This window comes from Platalea leucorodia (assembly GCF_965183815.1).
Source record: "Platalea leucorodia genome assembly, chromosome: 2".
Taxonomy (NCBI): domain Eukaryota; kingdom Metazoa; phylum Chordata; class Aves; order Pelecaniformes; family Threskiornithidae; genus Platalea; species Platalea leucorodia.
This window is the reverse complement of record NC_138824.1, coordinates 91,377,167-91,404,551: the sequence shown is the minus strand read 5'-3', so window position 1 is coordinate 91,404,551 and position 27,385 is coordinate 91,377,167. Positions and strand designations below refer to the sequence as shown.

Here is a 27,385-nt window from a genome sequence, read left to right as displayed (position 1 = left end):
GCCCATGACGTTTTGAGGTGTTTTTGAATATGCTTTAAATGTGGACTTACTGACAGATTACGCTGGGTCATTATAATACCTAATAGCTGTTTACAAAGAACATTTTTAAGAAAAGGCTATATCTGTGGTAAACCCCTAGCGATATGTGAACTTTTCTTAATCAAAGGGTAGGCATAAGTGGTGGCAGGGAAAAAGCAACACTGAAAGAGAAGTTCTAAGGTGCTCTGATGAGGTTCTTGGTAGGGCTTTGATGATAGCAGTGTTTTCAGAGCAATGTTAGAAATGCTAGCAAGCAGAACTATCTGCAGTCAAGAAAAAAACCCACATTTTTTTGAAGACTATGTGAAAATACAAGTATTTTGAGTAAATGTATAAGATCTGTTACTATTACTGAAAATAGAAATCCCACTATATACATAAAGCTTTGGCTCTGGTGTTCTCCATCTTTTGAGTTGGTTTTCTTTGGTGTCTTTTGATTCTGCAGATCTAGTTTTGAGTGCACCTGGTTCTCAGGTGACTGGTAGAAAACACGTATGATCTACTTCAGAACCTGAAGACTTTAGCCTGCTTATTTCTGTGAAATAAATGACATCGTGTAAAACATGATCACACATCTTATAGAATTAGATGACAGGATGACAGTACCTTACTCACAGTTCAGATGACTGCAATAGAGAATGTAATGAGCCATAATGCTATTATTTTTCATGTTAGAATTTTAATATTGTGTTTTCTATAGCTCTTAAAATATCATGCATTAAATATATTTTTGAAATCACAGTGAGTTATGTATTCATAGTGTCATTAGAGCAAAACAGTCTGACAACCATGTGGAATGATGAAAATCCATCCTACAACCCCTCTCTATTGTCTTTCATTGAAGTTGTTGAAAGGAAACATAGCAGCCTGGAAGGACCTTACATTTAAAAGGTATTGTGGTTATACCTCAGGGGTAATAGCTTGATGCCTTTTGCCGCTGGCTGGCTTACAGATGTAGCCCATTGTGTTTCGACTTCAGTGTATAAGAAGATAGGTGGCTCTATTCAACCACTGCCCCTGCCTTAAGGGACAATGACAGCAGGGAGATGTTTTTTTTGTGTGTGACTTTGAGTACTTTGTGGGAGCCCAGGTAGAAAAGGGCAATAATGTTTGCCTTCTGGGAGAAGATGAAAAATAGGATTTTTTGAATCCTAGAACCAATTTTTCTGGGAGAAGGGAGAGTATTTTTGAGCCAGTAATGCTCTTGACTCCATATCTTTATCACAGATACCTCGAAGCTGTCATGCTAGAGAGCAGAGCGAAAACAGTGTCGTCAAAAAAATAAAATGAGAAATTACTCTTCCATCAATCCGTCCCCTGAAGTCATAGATGGTGTTGATTGTGTCTTATCTTAGCAGCCTATACTAGGGAGGTAAATTGCAGTAACAATAGGAGACAGCATATCTGATTCGATTGAGAAACACAGTTTAAAAAAACCTACCATATCGCATATATTTGGATTAAGTCTTTGAAAACTCTGGGTGGCGAGGTGACCTTTTAGTTGATTAATCCGAAACTGGAGATTATTTTGTGTGAAAGAGATGTAGCAGACTCAAAAAGATGAAAAAATTTGCCAGTTAGTCAGAAAGCAGTGGTTTTCTAGGAGCTGGTCTTACTGGCACCAGAAGAAGGAAAAATAAAACAAAAGAAATTGCTGAGAGGCCTCACTGTACTGCTTCTTTGCAGAGCCAGGTGCAGCCCCCATGGCGAAAGATGACGACTGGGCTGTGTGGTGGGGCTTCACCTGCCGTGGCACCTGGCTGTAGAGAGGGAGAAGCTCCTGCTTCCCAGCTGCTGCACCTCAGCACAGCTTCTCCTTGGGGTCCTCCCTCCAGGGGCTGGGGCCGTGGCACTGCCTGCCCCTGGGGAAGGAGCGGGAGGCTACCTCTAACTGGGGCCAAACTTGTCACCTTGAAGTGACTTGACTGGGCTGTACCTGCTTATTAATGCAGTGCCATGGTAGAACAGTTTGTTCCCTGTGTCTGTTAAGGGGATTTTCCTGTTCTACAGTGTCAAAATCCTGCATAATTTCTGCCTGATTTTCATGGAGACATAATCAGGCTTTTTACTTGGTTCCATCCCCGAAGACAGTTCTCTGCTGGTGTTCTCTTAAAATAAACCAGTTCTTTAATGAAACCTCCTGTAATGAACTGCACTGTCACTGTAATTTTGTTTATGAAAAAATATGAAAGACATCAAGGGAACTACAGTATACGTGTAATGTTATTATAAGAGGGCCTTCTGCCAACACTGGAAACCACAGTTCAGCTCTTTGAGAAGATGGAATATGTTCGCATGCAATGGAATTACAGTTCAGTTTATGTTTCTTGGAAACTTAGTACTTACATTTATTTTATGATATCTCAGATCTCCTTAAATGTAAATTGAAATAGATCTGTGAGGCTGAGATAATGGAAGATGCTTTCTCTACAACATGTTATTTTGGTTTGGGTTTCTATATTGTCTTTTGGCTATTAGGATTGTATTAACTCTTAGTGCTTGCCTTATTTTACAGGCTGAGCGTTAACTTGATTCTGAATAAGAGGATCTAAATAAGAAATATTTAGATTAGCAGAATTATATTGTGATCTTATAAAGTTCATAAGAGCATTCTGGTGTATATCGATGATAATAGTGCTTACACTGAGCTACCATGGAACTAAGAATAAAGCAAAACGAAAACAAGGGATAAAAATTAAAAGAATGACTTGACTGAGGAAAAGCCATATATAGTTTATAGCCTCGTTCTGCTGCCTTCTCTGGGGTAAAACTTGTGTTTGATTTCTGTAAATTTTTTCTGAGTAATGATTAGGCTCTGATTTTACTGGCATCTCAAAAAACTTTCAGTGAGTCATAGGTGAAGAGATGTCTTGCCATCTCTTTAACCAAATGTCTAGGATGAGATCTGCATAAATAATTTACTTAAATTTATATACTTACTGTATCACACAACAAAAAAAAAAATCAAATTTTTCTTTTCCTGCAAAAATCAGGAATTGACATCCTTTGAAAAGCTCCTTATGGAAAAGCTTTCCAATGATATAATTCATCTAGCTTTGAAGTGTCATTTGGAAATTAAACATGAAGATGCTTTATTTAGAAAACATCAAAACAATCTCAGGAAAAAAAAAAGCACCTCCTGTGTTTTTGGGGGCATGAATCACAAAATTCAATGCAGTCCATGCATATTGACAAACTAGATTAGTATGTGGGCTTTTTTGCTTTGTTTTCTCTTGTGTCTTTGAAGTTGCCAGCATGTCCTGGGGTCCCTGTGACTGAGCAGTTTTGATTCAGCTGCCACTAATCGTACCTGAGTGGGAAGCAGAAGGCACTTCTGTCTGTCTGCCTTTTTTTCTCTAGGATGGTGAATGCTGGAGACAGACCATGTCTTCTGAGGGCTGTGATCTGAGCCTATTAAAATCACTGGAAGTCTTTCCATCGGTTTCAGTGGGTTTGAACTAGTACTTTAAGGAAGGATTAATACCACTGCCTCTACTCTCCTAGTCTTTGAGAATGGGGAGAAAAACTGGGATAGGTTTTGGGGAAGAAGCTGGGTGAAAAGGGCTCTTTGTTTTTCTCAGTGGTTGGGAGGTTGTAGGAATAAGGTAGGAAAAAAACCCCAGTGAATTCTGCTATTTTCTTCCATAGTGTTAGTGCCATACACTTGAGGGAATGGCCCTGGACCCAGATGATAACCCTAGCTCTTCCTGCTGCTCTTGTGCAATTGTGTGTAACCTGTCTGTAACCCAGAATGGACCGCTGTTCCCAGCATCAAGGTGCACTAGCCCTGAGGGTGAGACTGTAAAATTGCAAGATGAAGGGCAAAAGGATATATACAGTATTTTCAGAACTTCTTACTAAAAGCAGCATAGCCAACGAGCAGCTGAAAGGGGGAAAGACTACAAGGCACAGGTCCTCCCAAAAATGTCTGGGGGAGGACAGCTGGGGCTGGTGCTCTACATAGGGGAGCTGAGACCTTAATTTGGCACAGGGTCAGAGCTGATGTAACCTCAATGTAAAGCTTGTACTGTAAATCCCTGTAAATCTTGGCAGTCACCCCACTGATGCCTCTAAAGCGTGGTAGGACAAAACCCTTCTACAGTGCATCTTTATACAAGCGGTGGCTGAGAAGTCAGTGAAACTACTCACTGGAGTCCTGATTACTCACAGGAATGGTTACTAAATCAAGGCCATAATTGTCATGCAAGTGGTTTACAATATGGACAATGTTTTGCTCCTGTTTTTGGACACAGTATTTTTGGTAGTTTTTGGCAGAAACTTCAATTTAGGAGCCAACACTGAGGCTCACTGAAGAGCTGGATAAGCATCGCCTGTTTATATTTGAAGGCACCTCTGCTTATTTCCTCTGTGTACAGACAGGCTTTGTGGTTTCCATATGCATCTAGTATTTGCATCAGTGGGTTTCTTTTTCATTGTCAACTGTTAACACTTTTTATGGAGGAAAACAAACAGATTTTTGTTTTTTAAAGAACCATTAAAGGTGCTAAGTGGAGAAGGGACCACAAGGTTGTACGTGGTGCTTTGTTCTGGCTGATTAGTATTTAACAAGAACTGAATTTGTGCAGTTAAATGAGATTCAGAACAAGTTTTGTGGTGCACATAATCATATATCAGAGGAAATTTGTTAACTTTTCCACTATTAAAACATTTCAAGTGTATGGAACTGCTAACTTTTTAGCATAGAGGAGTACAAATAAAGTGGTATTTTGAAATGTGGTGTCAGAAACGTATTTCTGCACATGTAGTTACCTGGTACAATACTAAACCAAACAATTCAAAATTGTTAATAAGGAAGCTACTGATATTAAAGCTAAAAATCACCAAACGTGACTTTTTAGGAATAAAAACACCAAGGGTAAAATTAAAATGAAATACAAGCACAATAAACTGGCACATTGTACTGTTAGTTTATTAATTTTGATCTCAGTAGCATATGGTAGTTTCATGCAGCTAGGGGCTATGGCCACCTGTTAATACTCCAGAGTACAAAAGAAGAAAGGATTTTGTTGTTCACTGATGAAAAACACAGTGACTTCCACATTCTGATTAAAAGCAATTTTCTTTTTTTAATACATAGTGTGTGGTTTTTTTTCCAGTATAAGTAACTTTCTAAAATGAAAACAATGCTGCAGATTTTATGGTAGTTTATTTAGGGGAAATCCGAGTTGTTTTTCCCAAAACCCCCATCAAGGCTTTAGAGAATTTACATTGAAAAACTAGTAGCAGCAACACTTTCCTATCGAAGGAAAATGTACCAGGATTTTTTTCTGCTTTTTAATATAAAATAATTTAATTTAAAGAAATTGTTTGCAATACATCTCCTAATATAAAATACCAAGGTAGCAGCGTGTGTAACCGTCCTGTTACTTTATGGGAAATGGTTCGGTAGTTCTGGGAGACACTTCTGGTGCTTGTCCAGAGAGAGGCGCCGAGCCATTTCTCCCCAGCTGGCTCGTGGGTGGCTGGCGGGGACGCAGCGCCTGGCCCACGACAGGTGGGTCCCTGCCAGTGGCACGGGCTGGCTGGCACGACTTAGCAATGGAAATGACGGGCTGCTTCTCTGCAGCCACAAGCAAAGTGTTGCCTTGCAGTGGCAGCTGCGCCTCGCCATGTGCCCTCCTTGGCTTCCCCAAAGGAAATGGACCTGGTTTACATCAGGTGGAGTACGTAGGGTGTAATGGTATAGTAAAGCTGTGGTTGTCATGTATCATCCATAGGATAGGAAGGAATTTCCCACTTACTGTATTTCCTCTCTCATTGTGTCTTGCTGAAAATTTGAAAGACATATGGACCTGCCGGAGCCATTGGTGTTTATCCATTGGTCATTCTCTTTGAAAAGAAACATTTGTTGGAAAATGCATGCACTTGGAAGCAGCTGTAGTCTCAGATGGCGTGTTGTTGCGACTTTGCACATAGAAAGGCTAGGAGTCTGGAAGGGCTGTGTTTTAGACTGGTACCCCAAACTCAGGTGCAGAAGGAGACTTGGCAGTGCTATAGGATGTGGTGCAGGGAGGGTGGGTGAGAGTGGGGCTATTCTCGCTGGTAAGCAGTCGGATAGGCAACCAAAGTGGGCAGCTTTGCACATCTCACTTGGTGGAGGTGGCCCAGGAGCGCAGGAGCCTTGGCCGATAGCTCGGCACTGCTGGGCTTTACTGGTAACGGCTGGCGCTTTAAAAGTTTGCTGCCTGTTTTGAGTTAATAAAAACTTTGCAGCTGGAGCTCTTTCAGCCCAGAGCTTTGGGATGTTTATTTGCGGGGACCACAGGGCTGGCGTTCAAACTAGACCTGAGTGTGAATCACAAGTGTTCTCCTGTAATCATTATACTTTTAAAACAGACTAGATAGCTTTATCTTTTATGGTGGCAGATGTGAAACATACTTTAATTTTATGTGCTGAATTATTCAGATCACTGTGGACACGTCTGTGTATTATTCATATGTAGTTGACACCTTCCTTTCTCTTCCCTCTCCTTTTTTTTTTTTTTTTTTTTTTTTTTTTTTTTTTTTAAAGTAGGCTTTCTTGTGGATTATTTCCTGAACCAGTAGGTTTAGGGAACATTACTTTTCATTTCTATTCAGCTTCCACCAATAAAAGGGAACAATTAGTATTCCTTACAGTATGGTCTCTTGTCCACTGTAAATTAAATGACAACTATCAGCTCATTTTGCACAGGCAACTGAGCAGCCGTCCTGCATTATTATATTAGCAGAAACAGTATTTTCATGATACATTTGAACATAAATAGTTAGGTATTGCTCAGTATGTGCAGCTGGTTGATTGGAAAAGAGCTTGACTTATGCTTACAGAAATCTGAACCTTGACTAGTGCTAACTGCGATAACTGAAATCTTACTGAAATTATGGGGCATCTTCATAGGGTGCTAGTGTTAAAGCTTCAGCTAAGTGTTGAATTTTGGGGTGGACTGATTATAACAGATAATTAAAGTGATGGTAACATGTTGATGACAACTGATGCTGCAGAGGTTTTAGTGACAGGTACCCCCGAGACCACAGCAGCAGAGCTAAGATGGGCTACCTGTCCGTGCACCTGTCTCCTCAGAAAAAAAGGGCTTTTCCCCTAGATTGAGCCCGTCAGAACAGAAGCAGCTTTTCTTTCCTCTGACATGTTCTATACTTGGTGGGGAGAAAGGGGTGGTTTCCATTTAAAAACAGGAAGGCATTTATACCTCTCACTTCTCATTATATAATGTCATACGTGCTCTGCCTACAGTCTTGATTTTTAAAAGAGAATATGCCTGAGTGTGTTCATGCTTTTGTAAAAAATGTTTCAATTTGCAGCTAGGGGAAATCTATTCTAAGACATCTTATGGTGTTTCCATTAGTTAGTTTGGAGCTAGAAAAATGCTGCAAATGTTATATATAATGTATAAATATATAGCATAAAAATTGGAATTACCAAAGACTGCAGACACCACTTCCCAAGCCAGACTAGAAGTTTTTTTGTAGCACAGTGCTACCTATTTGACAATTATCAGTGGAAAATCTTTCACACAAGCAATCTCTGTGGGTAGTAGGCACCATTGTGACATGGGGAGGTCCTTGGCTTGCGCCCTGCCTGTGCTCAAAGGGGGATGTTCTGGAGTGCGCCAGGCTTGGGGCTGCACCAAGGCTGGGCTGGAGCGCTCTCTAGCCTCCTGGTTATCAAGGACCCCCTTAGAGGCACTGTCTTGTGCATTAAATGACATCTTTGCTTTGCTTTCTCAGGCAAAAAGATCACAAAGAAAACAAGCAAAAAATTCCTTTTGTTATAGATCTGCTGGTCAATAATTCCCCATTTCCACTGTTTCAGCTGATAAACCCTCTTCACTTCTTTGTGCTCTTCATCGATTTTTCTTGACATCTGTGGCTGAGCTTAAAGTACTCTTGCTGTGTAGTGGGTGTTTGCCCCGCAGTCCTGGCGGCCAAGTGCAGGTTGTGTGAGCGCCCTGTGCATGCAGGTTTTTCCAAGGATGGCTGCTACAGAAGAGCAGTGCAGGCCACCAGCTTCCCTGGGGGGTCAGGGCTGTGGTGTGGCGGGCAGGACGGGCCTCCCTCCTCTCTGCTGTGAGAGTCCTGCTCTGATGTTTTCAAACATCTTTTCTTTTTTTTCCCCCAACAGAAAGACTCCTAGTCTACTTCCCTGCCCCAAGTACACAAATAGTTTGATACCTCTACTCATTGTTTCCTCTCATCTCTGCTTTTTTTACAGGGAGTCACAGAATCACAGAATGATTTGGGTTGGAAGGGACCTTTAAAGATCATCTGATCCAACCCCCCGCCATGGGCAGGGACATCTTTCACTAGATCAGGTTGCTCAAAGTTCCATCCAACCTGACCTTGAACACTTCCAGGGATGGGGCAGCCACAAGTTCTCCACTGTTTCAGTGTGTCACTATTCTCATCGTAAAATATTCCTTCCTCTTGTCCAGTCTAACCCTACCCTCTTTCAGTTTAAAGCCGTTGCCCCTTGTCCTGTCACTTACAGGCCTTGGTTAAAAAGTCTCTCTCTGTCTTTTTGTGAAGGGTTTATTCCATAATCCAAAATGTCCTTTTCATTAGCACTCAGATTTCTTCCCTCACCCACTGCTGGAGCTGAGGAGGGGAAGTAGTCATGGGAGGAGGACCATAACTGCAGTTGGACTTTTTCTGAAATAGATCCTTCAGAAAGAAGCACTTTATTTATCTTCATTGTTAGCCCCCAGGTGACTGGTAAATTGCTGTGGGAAGAGAGAAATATGGGAGGAAAAGGAGAAATTTTTAAGAGAGGTGTTGGAAGGGTTTAAGGGCAGCATAAGAAGTGAGACAGCAAGCTCTTGTTTTAGGTACTTTAGGTACTGTGGATGTACCTGTACAGGAGTTGCACTGAATGGGCTGTGTTGTTAAATTCTGACTCAGCTTTATCAGCATCTTTACAAGTACGCTTTTGAGGTGAAGCATCCTCTTGTGAGATCTGTTCCTAATGGCAGGTATGTTACTAAATAGGAGCTTTCTAACTTGCCAAAGCACAGCTTAGTCCAAAGTCTTGGTGTTTGAACTTCTGAAAAATCCTAGTGTTTTCTATTCATAACTTTTTGCCTGTATTTCCCTTCCCCTTACAAACTCTTGCATGTGTTACTTTTGCCTCAGTTATGTTTCTTTTCCAAAAGTGCCTAGTGAATAAGTGGACCAATGACAATCAATTTATTCAACATTTATTCAGTGTTCAGAGTATAAAGCAGGGAAGTTAATGTAAAACTCAGTGCTGCAGATAATTGCACTGTGATTCTGAGCTTTACACCTTGAACCATGTGATCTACTCATATATTCAAAATTAATAAACCCATTTATAACACTCATGCTCCTGGTGAATGAGCTGTAGACTAAATATTATTTTTAATAATACAGTGAATTAAGTGTGAATAATTATAAGAATAATTTGTGCTAATCATAGAAGGTTCATGAATAGAAAGAAGCAAAGTTGTCAACTTATTCACTGCAAGTTAGTTGCTTTGCTCTCCTGCTAATTAAGTTCAAGGCTTTGAATAAGTAGTTCTAAGTTGCTTCATTACATGGCAAAGTGCAGCTCTGACCTGACTGGGCCGCCTGAGCTACAACATGTGACGGAGGTTCATCATCTGATAGTGCAGGCTCCAGTGTGCTTCCTCCTCTGAATAAATCTCTGCCTGATTACTGTAATTCACAGCAGGTACTTTATAACAAACTCAAATAACCTTCCAATTATGTGATTGGAAGAAGAGAGAGGACTTTTACAATGCATGGCTCTCAATGGTTTGGAAAAAAAAATTCATTTCTTTTATTTCCCAGTTTACATTTGTTTAGATAATGAAAATGAGGTCTATCTTCATTTTTGTGTAATTACATTATTTTTTCAGAGAATCTTATTTCTTGTTTCTTTTACTGTTGCTTTGTATTTGCTTACTTTTGTTTTAAGGATGATCTTGCATATTCTTGACCAGAAGTTACGGGCTTAAGTTTTGTTGCATCTCTCATAAGCCTCTCCCGTTCGTGGGCAGGGAGCCCAGTAGGTATTAATGCCCTATTGTCTTTCCCTCTAGTTGAATCCCTAGTCTCTGCTTGCCCTTACTGTTTTCTAGAGGTAACTTATTTTGCCTATCTGCCATTTTTTCAGAATACCAGCAAAATTGTTGGAGCTCTTTTCTAGATACTGAGGAAGTCACTGGTTTTCTGCAACACTGGTCCTGTCAGCGTTACTAGTGATAACGTAGATTTATTAGCACAATGTCATCTGTGTGCCTAGGCACACAATAAAATTCAAGTTCCCATTCCTAAGATGAGCCAACCCAGTCTTTGTGACAAAATATTGCCTCAAATCAGCTTGACTTTTGGAGTCCAGTTTTTTGTGGGGTTTTGTTTTGGTTTGTTGGGTTTTTTTTATGATGCATTATTCTTAAATGACCTTGTTTCAGGTTTATTCATAGAACTTCTGACCATTTTAGGCTGTCATAGGTCTGTTACAACTTTGTTGCATCTAAGTTGCGGATTGAATGCTCACCAGTTTGATATGCTCAAAATCTTGCTGTGGGTGGAAGGAACGGAGCTGCTGTGCAATCCTAGGATGTTTTGTTAGTCTAATTAGAATCTCGGCAGTCTAATCAAAGAATTGTTAGTCCAGTTACAATGCTATTGACAGTGATCATATTATATACATTTAATATGTATACGGCACCTTTCAAGTATCCACCCTTTTCTCTGGTGTTAGCTCACCTTTTCACTCCCGCTCTGGGTCTCAAGGTGGAAGGTTTCAGCCTGGGGAGGGGACATTCAGGGAGTCATATTCCCCCCCACCTCGAGTCCTTTGCTGCGAGGAGTGTGATGTTGATGTTAATGGTTTCTTCTTCCTCACTCTGGGATGCGCATGAGGTCAGTTTAGCACGTGTGCTGTCACACTCTACACCTTGCTCTGTAATCCCGTGTCATACCTGAATTTGCTCTACATGGCATGTTTTTTTAAATATGCTGGATAGTGGCTCTCTATATCCCTTAAAACTGGTTGTGCCTAGGCTGCACATCTCTGATGATGAGTGGGAACCACTGCAGAGGGGTTTATAGCCCAGGGCCCGCGGGGGTCACCCTGCATCCATGATGCCAAAGATGGTTCATTTTACACACAGTAATGCCTTGGGTTTACTGTCCACCAGTTACAGAAGTGCCTATAACAATAGGCTCAGGCCCTGGGGAGCCCCCCAGGGGCATGCTCCTCCTGAGATCCAGCCTCCAACACCGACCGTGCAGCATTCAGTCCCCATCCTGCCTTCACAAAGCCTCCAAAGTCTTCTAGGAGTCTTTATAATAAAGAAACAAATCGTGAGAGTAAGCCAGGAGCTGCCTGTGTAATGAGGCTGGTGGGCAGCTGGGCATGCACACCTCCACCTTTGCTGCAGTCTGTCCCTGCGTGATTAAATCACCCCGCTCTAAGAAGAGTGTTTCTGACAGCATAGTTGAGCATAGCAGGGGGGGTCTCCCTTTTTTCACTATCTCCACATCCAATCAAAGAGAGAGTTTACATTTGATAGAAGGCTTGATGGCTTTGACATGTTATATGTGTTCATACTGTCATCTAGAATACTTTTTAATTTTTTAAATTTATTTTAGACTTATGTTATTTCTATGATATGTAATAAATTTCCAAATTTTTTATTCTCTCTGGAGCTTGGAGGAATTTTTAAACTCTCAGTTAATAAGAAAAAACCCTGCTGAAATAGAAGCACCTCTGTTAAAATTGGCCAAAAATATTTTTTTCAGAGTTCTTGAATCTCTTGTCCTGTTTGTCTCAAGGATGCATCTCTTTCATGGAAGTTTTTATACAGCATTTGAATGAACTGACTGCTATTTGTACATAAGAGGATGTATTTTTGGCAATGCTTTACTTTCTGAGGGAATTATTTTTAAAAGATGCCTTTAAGATACTGAAGGTTTACAGCTGTTTTCTAAAAAGTTTGTTATGAAAAGAAATTGTTAGGATAGGCTTTCTGCAGAATGGATCAGGCAAGCGAAACCAGGCTTTTAATGCATGACAACCTCGGCCTCTCTTGAACTTGAAACTTAGGATATTTTTGGTGGAGCCTATAAATCTTTACCTTACAATGGCAGGCTATTTATTTTTAAATAGTGGAGGTGAGGCTGAAGGAGAAAGCAGTTTAAGGACATAGAAAGAGAGATAATCTATAAGGGCATATCCACAAGTGAAGAAAGGCACACAAAACACTAATGTGGTTTTTACAGTGCGCTAATAGCTTAACCCTCATCTGACACTTTTTATTGAGCCCCAAAAGCGCCTCTGTGTAAGATAACACCATTTTCTGGGTTAAGGCAGAAGAGCTTCCTCACACTAGGGTGTCTACACGAGGAGTGTGTCTGAAGTAATTACTGAGCAGTAAATTCAAATTCAGCCTTACTTTGCACAAAGTCCCCTGTGTAGACAACCAAGATAACTGGAATGGACCACGGGATTCACCTGGAAGATGAGTACACAGCCGTTGTCTCAGGCTGCCACGAGAATATTCTAATGATATCCATGCATATGAAAACAGCATTAAAAGGATTTAATTTTGAGAGAGCTGCCGGCAAGAGCTTAGCACAAGAGCATACATTGCAATTAATATCTTTCAAGCAATTGTGTTTGTTTATGACATACCCTGTCATCAAATTATGGGTAGTAATCTGGTAGTAATGCCCTGGAGGGGTCCATCAGTGAAATTTTCTGAACTATATTGAGCTCTGAGGCCTGATAATCTAGGAATGATGTAGGGAACAGGCCTGTAGCAATTCCATCATGCCTTCTCAATGTTTTCTTCTGTAGCAAGAGATTAGCTATTGTGCAATAATTGATAAAGTTGATTATGTCAGGAGATATTTCCTGAGCAAGGATTAGACGCAGATGATTCAAAGATTGATAGATTAGCAGTTGCCCTAGAAAAGAAATTAAGAACTGTCACCACAAGGAGCACATACAATGGTTCACGACTTGCGTTATCCATCACTGAACTGTGACTGGGCTGATGGCTGTGCATTAAGAAGCTCCAAGCTGGCTTATGCAGTTTGACAATAAGGAAGGAGACGTGCTTATCCCTTAGTAGAATAAGCACTGGAGTATTATTGTGAACTGTAGCTATGTAGAAGACTTCAGTGGACTTAAGCTTTCCCTTATTTCTAGAAACATTTAAATTAAGGTACCTAGAAGCCCATTCCAGCACTAGGTATAGCAATTACCCTATTTCTGTCAAACTCCATATTGCAATGAGTCTTGAATGCTTACCATTTCTTCCCACATTCCATGTCTATATATTTACTCTAAAATGATACTATAGTTGTGTATGTTTGCACATGTGTATATATTTGTGTATGTATATATACACCCACATACATATATTGGTTTTACTGTTCAGTGAGTTTTTTAATCAATCTATAGGGACGGTTATTTCTAATAGGTGGTTATTTCCTTCTGCTTTCTCCCATTCTCTCTTCTTCTAATGAAGCTCTTGAAAGAAGGGAAAGGAACACAGTTTTAAAGAAAATAAAATATCTTTTTATTTCTGTTCCTCTGGTGATGGATGTTGGAAATCCAATTAACCTCTTATTCTCCCATGCCATTAATTGAATTCCACAGAGATGCGTACATGTGACGTATGCTTTGGGACTTCAGACAACTCCATTTCTCTGTATGTTCGCAAGTAGGAGAAAGGAGAAGAAATTAAAATGTTATGTTAAGAAAATATTTTGATATAATAACTACATAATTTAGTAAATATTTCTGAAGTAATATCAGTGGAAACAACCAGTACAACTTGAGACCTGGGAAGCAAAGGCTGGTATCCTCTCTTAATCCATGAATTCTCTGTAGAACAGTTTTTTGATTCCTTGCAAGATCTTGGAAATGATAAATTGAGGACTCCTCTGTCTTACATATCTCCCTAGTGTTAGTATCTGTCTTTTCTCCTGAATGTAAAGGTATGAACCCAATATGCAAAATCAATTACAGTTTTGTCAACACTGCATCATGTAGTGATGACTATTTTGTTATGCTTTACAGAATTGTATCTTTGTGTTTCTCGTAAAACTGTGGAAAAGGTAAACTAATTTTGTAACATCTTTTTTTTAATAGACGGTTATCTTTTCTTGCTTGTGCTGTCATCAGTGGTTGTCCTTATTAATAGATCCAGTTGCTTAACTTGAAACGGGAAAATCTCTCATACCAGGAAAAAAATCCAGAAAGTAAAAACCCTACAGAAGCCTTCTATTGATAGTTATAAAAATGACATACTGTTTTCCCTCTCACAACTGAAATGAAACACAGCCTCCACACTGAGACTTTGAATGCTGATCTTCAGCTGTGAGCATTTTCCCAGCTAAATTATAAACCCTTGAAAGGAAGATATATGGTAACAAGGTGGAAAGCTCCTTAATTTTTTGTCATGCAAAGGTTGCTGTACTAAAACACACAGCACTATTAAATTCAGAGGTGGCTGTAACTACAAAAGATGAGAAAAATACCAGTGATTTAACCTGTGTTGCACTGTTCCCATCAAAGCTTACCAGCAGCATTTTGCCTGAGAGGCGCTGGGGCAGAGGAAATAAAGAAATGACTGCATCTGTGGGGGTAAAAAGAGCTGGTATGATGTCTGCAGAGTCTTGCTCGGTGCTTGAAGTGTGGCACCGGTAGGTGATGTGTCCAATCCCTTTTTCCTTTAAGAAATGATCGAGTGTCTGAGGAGACCTGCTGCCCTTGCCAAGTTTCTGCTGGTGCTGGGGAGCAGGCTGGGGCGAAGGCTCTGCTCCCAGGGTGGCTCACCAGCAGCCAGGTGACACGAACTTTTGGCATCTGCAACATCCAGTAGCAGTCTCCTATAATTTAGCGATGTGTAGTGTGAAGAAGTACTTCTTTTTTGCTTGTTTTGAACCAGCCACCTGCTGATTTTCTTTCATTTTTCGTCTCTTTTGTATCTAGCTCTTGTGCTAAGAGAGACACTGAAAAATTGTTCTCTGTTCATCTTCTCTTAAAGACTTATGATTTAGTACACCTCAGTTATGTTCAGCTGCAGTCTTTCCTTTTCCGGGTAACTTAAGTTCATACAAAATGTCCTGCTGGGTCAGACCAATGGTGCATCCAGCCCAGGATTATTTTTCCAGCAAATGGCAACAGGAGATGTTAGGCAGGGAGAGCACATGAGCCTGGCCGCTTTCTGAGGTCCGTTTTCTCATCTTCCCTCAGCATCTACAATTACTGCATTAAAAATGCTAGAGGTTACATTCTGGCCCTATTCCTTTTGGTATCTGTTTATAGATGTGCTGTCCATGAATTTATCTAACCCTATTTTAAACCAGCTGATAAAAATCTGCTTGCATGACCTCCTTGGGCAGCAGGATCCAGAAGCTTGTAGCCCACTGGCTGAAGAAATACTTTCTTATTGTCTTTTAAACCAATTGGGCATTATATACCCCTACTTGTTGTGTTGCAAGATTTGGTAAATAACTTTCTTATGCAGCTTGTTCACCCCCTTCATGCTTTTCAAGCCTCAGTTCTATATCCCCCCTGAGCCTTCTCCTCTACAAACTGAAGCATCTCAGCTCTTTGATTCTCTGCTTGTAAGGCAGCACCTCCAGTCCCGTGATTGTTTCCAGTTGCTCTTCTCTAACTCTGCTGCACCCTCCTGGAGACCAGAACTGCACGCAGCCCTTCAGGAAGGCACGCACCACAGGCTTCTGTAGCAGCAAAGCGAACCCCTCTGATTTGCTCCCAGCATTTGGGGATGCCCAGCATTGGGTCATCTCTTTTTGATCACTCTGCACATTGAGCCAATGATTTTGGAGAACTGTCAGTGATGATGCCAGGACCTCTTCCTGGACTTGTACCTGCCTATTTGGGCCTCAGCCCCTCTCTGGCATGGTTTAGATGATTAGTCCCTCAATACATAATGCTGTGCTCCTTGCTTGGCTGTGTGCATCCCCTGGGCAATCTTTTCCTCCTTGTCGGGTTCAGAGGACCTAACTTGCATGCTCATTCACATTCCCATCCCCTTACCTTGAAGACTCTTCTTGAGTTATTCTTTATATGGAAGCTATTTCTCCCTAGCTTTCAGTGATTTCTGCTGTCCTTACTTTTCCTGCTTTATCTTTTTAGTGATAGGGGAAGTAGAACAGCCCACAGTATTCAAAGTATGAACACCTAAAGACTTTAAATAATATTATAATGATATTTTGTATGGTGCTCTCTATTTCTGTCATAGTAATGGCCAGCATTTGATTTGCTTTTTGACAGCTTCTAAGATGGAGTTGATATTTTCATAGACCTTTTATAACTCTAAGATCTCTTTCCTGAGTGGCAATAACTAGTTCAGAGCCCATGCTGAGTATGTAAAGTTGAGATTTCTTTTTCTCCACATATTCTCGATATTGAATTTCATCTGTCTTTTTTATCGCCTAGTTGACACTCTGAGACTCTTCTGCATCTCTCTGCAGCCAAGTTTCATTTTTATTTCCCTGAATACCTTAGGACTATTAGGAAAATTGAAATTTGCCTCCATTTTTTAGATCCATGTAATAATATAAATGTACTTTGTATGTTGACCTGCCCTGGTACTGATCTCTGAAACTTGGCTGGTGACATACACATTTGAGAAAGCTGAATGCTTTTGTCATTTTTTTTCCCTTTTGTCTTTTAATGACTTGTTTGTTTGTGAGAGGAAGTGGATCTCTTATCCCATGACATCTTTGTTTCTTTAAGGTCTTTGATGAGGTACAGTATTGAAAATGTTTTAAATTGCATAAATTAGGTTTCTCTTGACTTTGTGCTCACTGACTCCTTCAAAGAACCCTACAAGATACATGAAGTGTGGTTTCCTTCTGTAAAATCCATTTCCCCACTACTTCATATCTGTTTCTGTTTATTCTATTCTTATTATAATTTCTGAAAATTAGACTAATAGCATGATCAGACATACTGGTTTTTAGTTCCAGAAGAGTTTTTTAAAAAATGGGCATTGCATTTGGCACCTTTCATCCAGCTGATGTTGAAACAGTTTTACATAGGTGCTGAAGTACTTATTGTGTTTTTTGATATATTTTGTACTTGAAATATGTATCATCATAAAACCATTTCAAGTCTGTTTGTATGTTTTGGATTAAAAAAAATATTTCTTTCAGTTGTATTGGTAGCCTTGGTAGACTTTGATACATCTATATTCTGGTCAAGGATATCCTTATGAGAAGATCAGTATGGGTATATTTATCAAACTGGGGAAAAAAGTCACTGGAATGATTGCAGAGCAACAGAGTACTTTAATGTGAAATATTTTTTCTGTTGTTTGATTGTTTTTAAAAAGTCATTACTTGTGCTGCACTGGTAGGGAATAAAACAGGTGTTTAAACACAGGCCATTTTAAATGTTTGACAGTGGCTGGAACTACTGGCCTGTGCTGGTGGTTCTCACCCAGGGTCTATGGAAGACCTGTGCCTTTCAGGAAAAGCAAGTACAGGCCAGGTAAATTACCATGAAGCACCTAAAATAGTATTAGATAACTTAAGTTCAGGCATCTGCAGCTCTCAAAAAAGGTCTACAGAGGTAGTAACCAATATTTTGGTCTCCAAATCCCTGTGCTGCTGTTGTCCTCCATATGGGACATGTTGCTCTATCTTCCATGAATTGATTAATTTTACAGAATTTTAAATTTAGCCTGCTTTCTCCAATGTTAATATATGAACTAGTTTTACTTATGTAACATGCATAATCCATGATTTACTGCATAAAAATAGTTTGACGTGCATTTTGCTCATATGAAAGTAGGCACTCGGGCTGTATGTAAGAGGATCTATAACAGAAAAGACTGCCAAAAATTTCTGCTTTCCATATTAATAATAAAGCTGCCCCAGTTCTGATCTAAATTATATTTTTAAACTTACATGAAATGTTTTTAGAGGAAGCAGTTGTTTACACACAGCACACAATCCCTTTGGACTTTTGTCAACCCTCAGATATGTCACATAAACATTTGTATACATATTGCATAAGCAACTAACATGCTTAAAAAAACCCCTAGCCAACCTGTAATTTAAGTTGCACTGATGAAATTGAATGTTTTAAAACAATTAAGATTTGAAATAATTCCCTAGAGAATAGACTTTTTCAGGTTTTGAAGCTCCTTAGTTGGACTTCCTCCATGTCATTATAATAATTAGGTGCCATTTGATTGCTTTTGCTTATCATTAATGATTAAAAAAAATTGTTTAGTAAATTTTCTCATTGTCTGTTCTTTTTCTGTCTTACAGAACATCACTGAATTTAGTGAATTTTACACATCTTATCTCATTGTCATCAGAGTGTATATCTTCACTGGAATATATTTAGTAAGATTAAAATCACCAGGCAGCATGCAGGTGCACTGTATGGTTCTTCCCTTATAACTTTCAGTCTGTGTTTTCTTTCCTATGTTCAGTTCAGATTCACAGGTAACTTCAGTTGGCATAGGTTCACTGCAACTAGATAAATTAGTGAGTAGCTAGCTGTACTGATTTCCGAGTCTTCTAAAAAGTGTATGCCTTCAAGTGGTTTGTACGTGTGTCTCCAGGAAAACTACATGAATATTAATGTAATTTATGCAGTGATAATGACTCTTACAAATTTCAGTCTGTAGGTTACTTGGAGTCCTGAACCCATCATTTTGATCTCCTTTCCTGTACTTGACTACTAATTTATTAGCCATGGAGCTATTTTGAAAATCCTGAAAAATGTACAAGCCACTCTGCACTTATCTCTGAAATAAGTTTCCTTTTTAAGTTTGTTTTTTTTTTTTTTTTTTTTTTTTTTGGTGAGAGTTTGCCATTCTGTTGTTTTGCTGAATAGGATGGGTAACTTGCCCAATAAAAACTAATAAATTTGCAAGAAAAGCAAATTTTTCATTTCCTTCTCTACTAGGTGGGAGAAAATAATGCATGCTTTCCACTTAAAGGTCAGGCACTACCTGAAAACAGGCACTACTTGACAAAGCCTGTTATTTGACCAAAGCACTTCACCAGTGTAATTCATCAGGAATTGAGTATCACATATTTCGGGTAATAAGAAGACAGAGTGCCTCCCCTACTTTGTGGAAAACATTACAGATAGACAGGCAGGCAGACAGATAGATATTTCAGTCTTTTGAAAGGACACAGAGTACCTGCTGTTGCCAAACTGGAAATGAAGTGCACCTCTTGTATTTAGCAGTAGATAGATGATAGGAAGGAGGAAGGACTTTAAATGCAGAAAAAAAGAAGAGTTTTTTTCAGGTGTTGAATGAGTTCCCCCCCCACCCCCCCGATATGTTAGAATACTAATTAAACATTGCACTAAGAAAATATACTAGTAGATCTTTACTGTTACTGATCTAATCACATTAAAATATTACAAGCACTCTGCATATTAAACGTGTAAGCTCCTTAATCTTATAATAGCGTGGATCCTATGTATTTGAATTTACCTGGGTTTGGACTAATTTCTTTTGGGCCTAATGGATAATATGCTTTTTAGACATATGCTTCTAACAGTGCCAGAATACAAGAGAGAAAAACATCAATATGATTAAATTTAGGAAGGAATTTCCCGATCGAACCAGATTCTGTCATAGGACAATAATCTTGAGCCCTTTTTCAAAAATTATGTATATTTCTACAGAGTCAATTATCTCTTTTTAGTGGGAAAAAAAAATCCTAGAGATACTATTAGTAAAAATTTATGGGCAGTTACTTGTTAAGGCAGTCTCATCCTGGCTTTGTGCCCTCCTGATCGGCATTGGCAAGTTTGGCAAGGAATTGGTTTGCAGCACTAGTGGTAACCAGTATGTCTTTTGCTTTAAGTGAATTTTTCTTTAGTTTTATTTTCTGTGGGTTTATTTTTACATTCCCTTAACACGTTTTTGTTTAGCGTCCTATTTTTTAATCATAGTTCACTTGCAGCAGCAGCATTTTGCAATCATCTTGACATTTGTAATGTCAGCTCTGCAGACTTGCATTAACCTCATTTTGCCATCATCTTGATGTACTAACCTGCATATAGGCCCGCACAGAAATAATTTAACATTCATCCTAGTGTGTGCAGTAATGTCTCATTAGACTTGAACTAACAGAATTTTGTCATCATAATTTGCTGTCATAATAACCCAGTCTTCACAGATTTAATGTGACAGCCTTTTGCCACTGTAACTAAGGCTTTGAGCAATTGTCATCCACGGGGACTTAAGGTGAAATCAGTGTAATTAAAACACAGACCCTTAATAGTCCTATAGTTTAAGTAGTTTGTCACATATCTTAAACAATAATTAATCATGCTAGTGTTTAGCACTTGTTTAGCTTGTAAGTGTTCATTTTCTACATAGGAAAGAAACAAACAGAAATTGGACGATGAGTGACTGGCAGAACTGCTAATAGAGTTTAAGTCTCCAGATTGTCTGTGTTCTCCTGTATCCATTGGGCTGCTCTCCTTTCACAGCGCAATTAATTTTGTTTATGAGATGAAGACAAACTTGAACTGTATGTGACAGGTCATATTAAGTAGTCTGTAATTCTTTTTTCAGAGAGTTACAGAAATATGGAGGTAAGAGGAATTAGATTTCTTCTACTGCAAGGGCTGAGATAGATCAAATACACTTTGCTACCCTTGAAAGAATTTCTTAAACTTTTCCTTACAGGCTTTAACTTACAAGGGTTTGATGACATCCGTGTGTATATGTTTTCACATATGTAAGTAACCTGGTACTCTCACAATTTTCTCCTAATACCAAATCTAAGTTGGCTTCACCCAAATTATGTCCCTCTTCTCAGCATACATAAAAAATAATAGAACATTGTCATCTTCAGACGCTGAAAGACAACAACTATGTACTCCTTTGCCTTTCTTTTCCAGACTAAACATATGACGTTCCCTCAGTCTGTCTTGACAAAGAAATTTGGCTGTTTGGATATTTGTGATGCTAAGTGCTCTCCAATTTGTCTGTGGCTTTCATAAAGTCTGGTGTCAAAACTGGACACAGCTGAAACATTGACTAGAGGAGAGTAAAGCTAAGGGAGTACATGATGGGGTGACTGGGATACTGCATAGGCGGCTGGCGCTTGAGTTGTGTTTCTCTAAAGAAATCTGTGTTTATGTTAGCAGCTAACACATTTTCTATGTACAATGACCTTGAGTTGTCTTTGGCAGAGCTGATGCAGCTTGCCTGCAGACCTAGGTGAATGCTCTGTCTCGTACGTATGGATTGTTGACTCTGATTCACAATTACCTCTTAGTTCCTTATTGATATTCTTTGCAATCAGCTTGGCATTTTTTCCTCTGCTCCTTATGTATTGTATTTGCTTTTGCTTTTTAAATACTTTCTTCTCTTCTAGACTAAATTTGTTTTTGTTTGCAGTTGTTTGTTTTTAACCAGAGGAACTTCTTTTCTTAGTAATGACATGTAGGCACCTAAACAGTGTTTTCAAACATCTTCCAATTATCATTCACATTTCTCTCTTTAACTTCTTTCTCCTTACTGATGAGGGTTTATAGTTGTTTTCAACTTCGTGAAATTGGGTCCTCTTAAAAGATGTATAGATGTGCACACACATACGTTACCATCACCGGCACTTGCTTGTGCGTGCACTCAGTCTCTCAGTGACATACATGCATGCGAATGTGTGTGTGTCCGTAAAAATTGGTTAGTATTTCACTATTTACACGTGATGCAAGTAATCAAGTTGTTAGTAGTTTCATTTAAGCAACTGCTCATTGTGGAGTCTGTGATCAGTTCCTCTGTCATGTTGATGACGTTGAATACAGACTTCTCTTGTGTGAGTTGCAATGGCTTTCAGAACTGGGTACATTTCACATGTGTTTTGGATCCACCCTGAGAACATAACTGCACCAAAGGGCTTTCTGTTGAATTGGGGGACCTCATGTGATGTGCCGTGTCTCCCTTCTGGTCTGTGTGCCCAGATTTTCTTTCTGTGGACGTTGAGAAGACAGGGAGAAGAGGGGACAGTCTGATCTTGGTCTTTTGTGGTCTGGACACACAACCAAGGGTGGGCCAACAAAAGAGAAAGCCAGAACCAGGCACCCCTCCCTTCCCCCCCACCCCTGCCCCCAAGGGCAGTTTGGGGCAGGAGCCTATTTTAGATATTCAGACACTCTCTGGTGGACGATCCTCTCTGTAGATTACGTGGGATGCTTATGGTGATTGGACTGAGTTACACTCCTAAATCTAGAGAAAGGAATATTAGTTAATAAGATGTTCTCCCTTCTGGTCATCTGAGCCTCTCTGGAGAGATTAAGACCAGATATTTTATAGGCATAAATGAGTAATTCCAATTCCGCTTTATTACTTGGACTCCTACCATGTATATATCAGTAATTAAAATCTTCTTCCTCTTCTCTTCTTTGTACTTTTAATATTAGTTTTTATGTAATTTGCTATCCTTTCTTACACTTTCCTTTTGATGGCTCAGTATATCTTCTGGGTAGTCTGGTCCAACTGACTCCAGTTAAGATTGATTTCATTTCTGCTGAGGTGAAAGTTTCTGAAAGTCGGAGAATTGACAGGGTTTGAGAATAAAGATCTGCAAAGTACCTACTACTTCCTTCAGAATTTAGAGCAAGTGATTTCTTTATTTTTGTCTTTTACTTTCTGGTCTGCAGATCAAATAAGCATACAGAGAAAAAAAAAAAACACTTTGCAACCTATACTAAAAACCTCTACAATGTGTTCCTTTTTGAAGTAAAAATAGGCTAAGAAACAAAAGAAAGAAGTTCTTCAGTGGCTCACATTGGAAAGATTTTTTTTCTTTTTTTCTTTTTTTCTTGCTGGTTTCACAGGAAAATCAGAAGCTTTCTGTTTACTTCTGTTGTGATAAAGCTGTCGAAGATTTGTTTTTCCTCTGTTGCTGACACACAAGTGGTTTGAGGTTTTTTTTGTTCATAACAGGAAGTGAATAATAAAAAGACTCAGAGCCAATATTACCACCAGGGCAAAACCCCACGCTGCGCATTAGTGCTTAAAAAATTCCCATCCCAGTTCTCCCTTCACATCAGTCCCATAGTCCCTAGAGCTCAGCACTTCTTCCCACACAGATAGATGTGATAGATTTGCAAATACTGGCAAAAGCACAGAGACATCTTGTTATGAGCCTAATGGTTGAACAGAGCGACAGGCTTGGATTGTCTTTATTTTTTTTTAGGTCAGTGTTGGCAGGGAGTTAAAAACAGGGTGGAATAAAGGTTGAAATGTTTTCTGAAATTATAATCAAAATATCATCCGCCTTAGGTTTACGCTGTAAATGCTGTCTGATGTTGAGTTGTATTGGCATACAACATGTGCCACTGGGATGTTTAAAAAGTCATAAGAGGTTTGTAAATCAGTTCTGCGCAGCATGCTATCTATTTGTTATTTTCTTGTTTTATCTGTTAACAGGAAAGGAGATGCTGTCTGTGTTAGATGATATAAATGGCAATATGGTGTGCTTTCTTTTGTTGGGGGTTTGTTTGGTGCTTGTATCATAGTAAATTACAGTGAGATGGAAGATTTGTTACTCTGTGGAGGTTGTTAACATGAAGTTCTCATTTGATTTATTTATGTTGAATTGGGGACCTCTTCTCCCATATAAATTATTCTGGCTACTGTAATATTTCTTTTCTATGTCAAAACCATAATTTTCCAATGGTGTCTGTTTTTGTTTTTTTTTTTCCCCCACTGACAGAACTCCTGAATTTCAGTGTAGCCCTTTAATATGGGTACAGAAGAGGAAGAGTTAGAGACCTGAGAACTTGGTTCCCATGTGCAGTCTAAGGTTTGACCATTATCTTCCAAGTCCTAACCTCCCCCTAGTTTAGCTTGCTGAAACAATAGATTTGGCTGCCAAATTTGGATGTTGAAATCCATTTCTTTTCTAAGGTCACACTGACATATGCTCAACCCAATCTCCTAAACAGTCTCTGAACAGGCAGTTTATTGTTGGGCCTTGTTTTCAGATTGCTACTGGCCTCTTCGGCATTTTCTCCAACTCTGCATTACTGTCACGCTCATACCGTTAGAAAGGAGATATTTTCAAGTTTATCAATACTTGCGTTTTGAAAGGACTTCTCAAGCAGGAATAGAAACAGCCTCTGTATAAAGTGTTAATGGGTGGCTGAAAATCACCCTAACCATTACTGTGAAGAAGACAATTTTCTTTCATTTAACCCATTGCTGATTGTGAAAGAGGAAAGCAACATTAAACTAGAGCTGCCAGCAATCGTTTTAAAAAAATATAGATTTTTATCATTCTAAATTTTCTACATTTTCCAACCTTTCTGTGACTTTGAAGCTTGCTCCTTTCCCCTCTTCTAGCACAGGCACTATAGTCTCAGAGCACCGAGCAGTGCTGCTGTGGGCTGGAGCCTGCTACTTGCAGCATCTAGAAGGAAGAGTGAGGCAGGTGGCCTCTGACTACCAGCATTTATTGAGAGTACATTAATTACTTGACATAGATCTACAGTGAGGCTGTGATTTGTTCTCTGTTGTTGAACAGAGCCAGAGCTTTTAATGCTGGTTCAGGGGGAAAAAAAAACCCAAAAAACAAACCAAACAAACAAACAAAAAAAAAAAAAAACCAAAAAAACCCACCAAAAAACCAAAAACCAAAAAAACCAAAACCAAACCAACCAACCAACCAACCAAAAACTATAAAGAAGCAAAGCTGATATGTCAAAATGATGAACCTGTTCCGGGTTATGCACACAATATAAACGTACACCATGCTGGCCAGTAGGGACTGACAGATGCATATAAAACCTCTTTTTAGTAGAGTTGATGTTTCTCTGTATTAACCAATTACATCATACATAGATGCTGAAAATAGTATTTAATTTTTAAGAGCCTCTCAATTTTCTTTACACCCCCAAAAAACAACACCCCCCACAAAAAAAATATCCAAAACCAACCAAAAAACACAGTAGATTTGAGCAGTCACTTTTGTTATTTCTCTCTATGGCCCAACAAATCTTGACTCTTTTCCCATTGACTGGAGGAGCATAGATAGCATCAATTCACTCCTGTGAATGGACCAGGGGCTCTCTTGATACACAGTAGTTTTGAACTCCCTCAGCAAGAAGAGAGGAAGCAAATCTGGATTTCCTGCATCTGGAGGATTGCTTAATTTGTAAGCTCTTGTAAATTTTACCACTAGACACTTCTTTGAGCCATGTTTTAGAAGAAAGTATTGAGTAGCACTGCATTTCTTGCACAGCCTGATCTGAATATTCTCTGATGCTCTCAAAGACATTGTCAGAGAGGATGAATAATCCACATGAATTTTGTGGATCATGGCTGGAGTTAGGTGTAAAACAGACTGCAGAGCTCTGTCAAGATGAAGACCCTCTGGTCACATTCAGAAACAGAGGTTTAGGCACCTGGAAAGTTTTGAAGAAAAAGTTTGTCACCTTGAAATGAACAGGAGCCAGGAGGATCATAGTTCTATCATTAGACACCTACCTTCAAGATAACTTTCACTTGTAGTCTATAAGTACATTACTGGGCCTCAGTTATTGACAGCATGTGCTATCAAGTGTGACCTTAGATTTTTTTAAAATGGAACTTTTGCACAGTAAGCAGTTCCTTTCCTTGAGTTTGCTCAGTCTCCTTCTCCCTCAAATAATCAAAATGCTGCTGCTGTCACAGCGTGCTCTGCTCTGCTTCAGATTATTTTCTACATCAGTTCATGACTTGCAGTTCCTGTGGGCTGCAAATTAATCCTTAGGAGTCTGTTGGCATGTACTGTACATCCTGGTTCTCCAGGGCATTAATTTGACTATCGGTGTAGAAAATGCCAGTGGCTGTAAGGTATATTATGCACTTCATTTTTGTGTTTATTTTTCTGTATAATCCAGGAATTTACTTATAAACTTGTAATCACCATGACTAGACACTTTAACCTTTAAAACTGAAAAATAACATTTTTCAGTTCTTTAGGGATAGACTTTAAAAAAATAATGAACAGCATAAGAGTGTTTTTTCAAATGACTTTTCAAATGAAGCCATGAATTAATAACATGATTCTTTATGGCCTGTCTCTAAAGGCCATATATACTGTACAAAGTATATACTGTAGAAAGCAGCCTTATAAAAATCTGAGTTTGGGTGGAGGATGCCGCAGTCCTGTTTCCAAGTATTGTGCGGATGCCTGTTTTCCTTCCTGTATAAACTAAGGAGGCCTGGGACCGAATGCAGGGGGAGAGCATGAGCCCAGGTCCCACCTGTTTGGGACAGCAGCTTTTGGGATTTGGGAGTAAAGGGATGTTCCCACCATTAGGAAGAGACAGTGACAGGCAGCTTGCTTATAGTCCTGCCTCTACTTCTTCTGCAGGGTGCTTCTAGTCTGTGTACAGCAGCAGTACAGCATGGTTTTGTTGGGAGTGGAAAGGTCAATTGTAAGTCAATAGCTTTTTTTTTTTTTTTTTTTAAAGCAGCTACTGACTTATCACAACCTGTGTTAGTATTTATACACTTAGTTTGGTGACAGCACTATTTTTGGGTTTGTTTATTTTTTCTCCTGCTTGGAAAAGAGGTTGCAATCCCAAAAGTCTCATCTGGGAGAGAACGGCCAAAGACAGGAGGGTCACTGCTCCTCTCCCAAAAAGGGAGGATCCTGTTTGGGGATGGGCTGGGGGTCATTTGTTGGGGAGGGGGCAAATCTGTTTCGTAGGGCTCTCAGGGGAACCGCACAAAGGGAGCAGTAAATATCTTCATCCCGCTCTGTAGCACTAAATGTTCTTTGGGAAGCCATAACACATAATTTGTATCCATTGCACATGCCACCCTGGAAGCAGAGCCTTATATGTCGAGTGTATGGGCTGTCCTATTATGGGAAATCAACTTTGTTTTGAGGGAAGCACAGAGCATTGCTTCTGCGCAGGTCCTGGAATTTGAAACATTTAGGGGCCTCCAAAGAGCACTGGCATTAGTTACCATGCCGGCTGGGTGGATGTGAGGATCCCTGCCTCTCCCTGCCCGGGACGCAGACCCTGCCGGCAGCCAGCCCGGAGCTGCGTCCCACCGGGGTGCTTTCTGCACTCTCCCCCGCAGAGCTGCTGGGGCTTGTGCGGGGACACATCTGTCGTTATGCAGGGACAAGCTTAATTCAGCAAAAGCTACTGGAGCAACAAAGTTGGAATATACTTTGCCAAGAAAGATTTTGCTGTTGTTTTCTTTTTCCTCTTTTTTGTGGAGAGATTTCATGTCTGCTCACATGCTTTGGTATGAGGAAGTGGAAGATGATTGTAAGTATGAACAAACTGACATAATTTATCACAATATTCACTTTGACAGCGCAGTCT

At 39.6% G+C, this 27,385-nt stretch overlaps 1 protein-coding gene across 5 annotated transcripts in view; it reads left to right on the top strand.

The window, feature by feature from the left end:
* The window catches only part of DMD (dystrophin), a gene marked incomplete at both ends in the record, with an annotated part of 1,307,865 nt that overhangs the window by 150,454 nt on the left and 1,130,026 nt on the right, over nucleotides 1-27,385 (top strand). The window contains one exon of one of the 5 annotated variants that reach the window (XM_082303864.1): nucleotides 27,286-27,328. The exons of the other annotated variants lie outside the window; for them this stretch is intronic. Within the exon in view, the coding sequence (XP_082159990.1) occupies nucleotides 27,286-27,328 (43 nt within the window). Of the gene's footprint in view, nucleotides 1-27,285; nucleotides 27,329-27,385 lie in introns of those variants that run through there. 5 annotated transcript variants of the gene reach the window in all.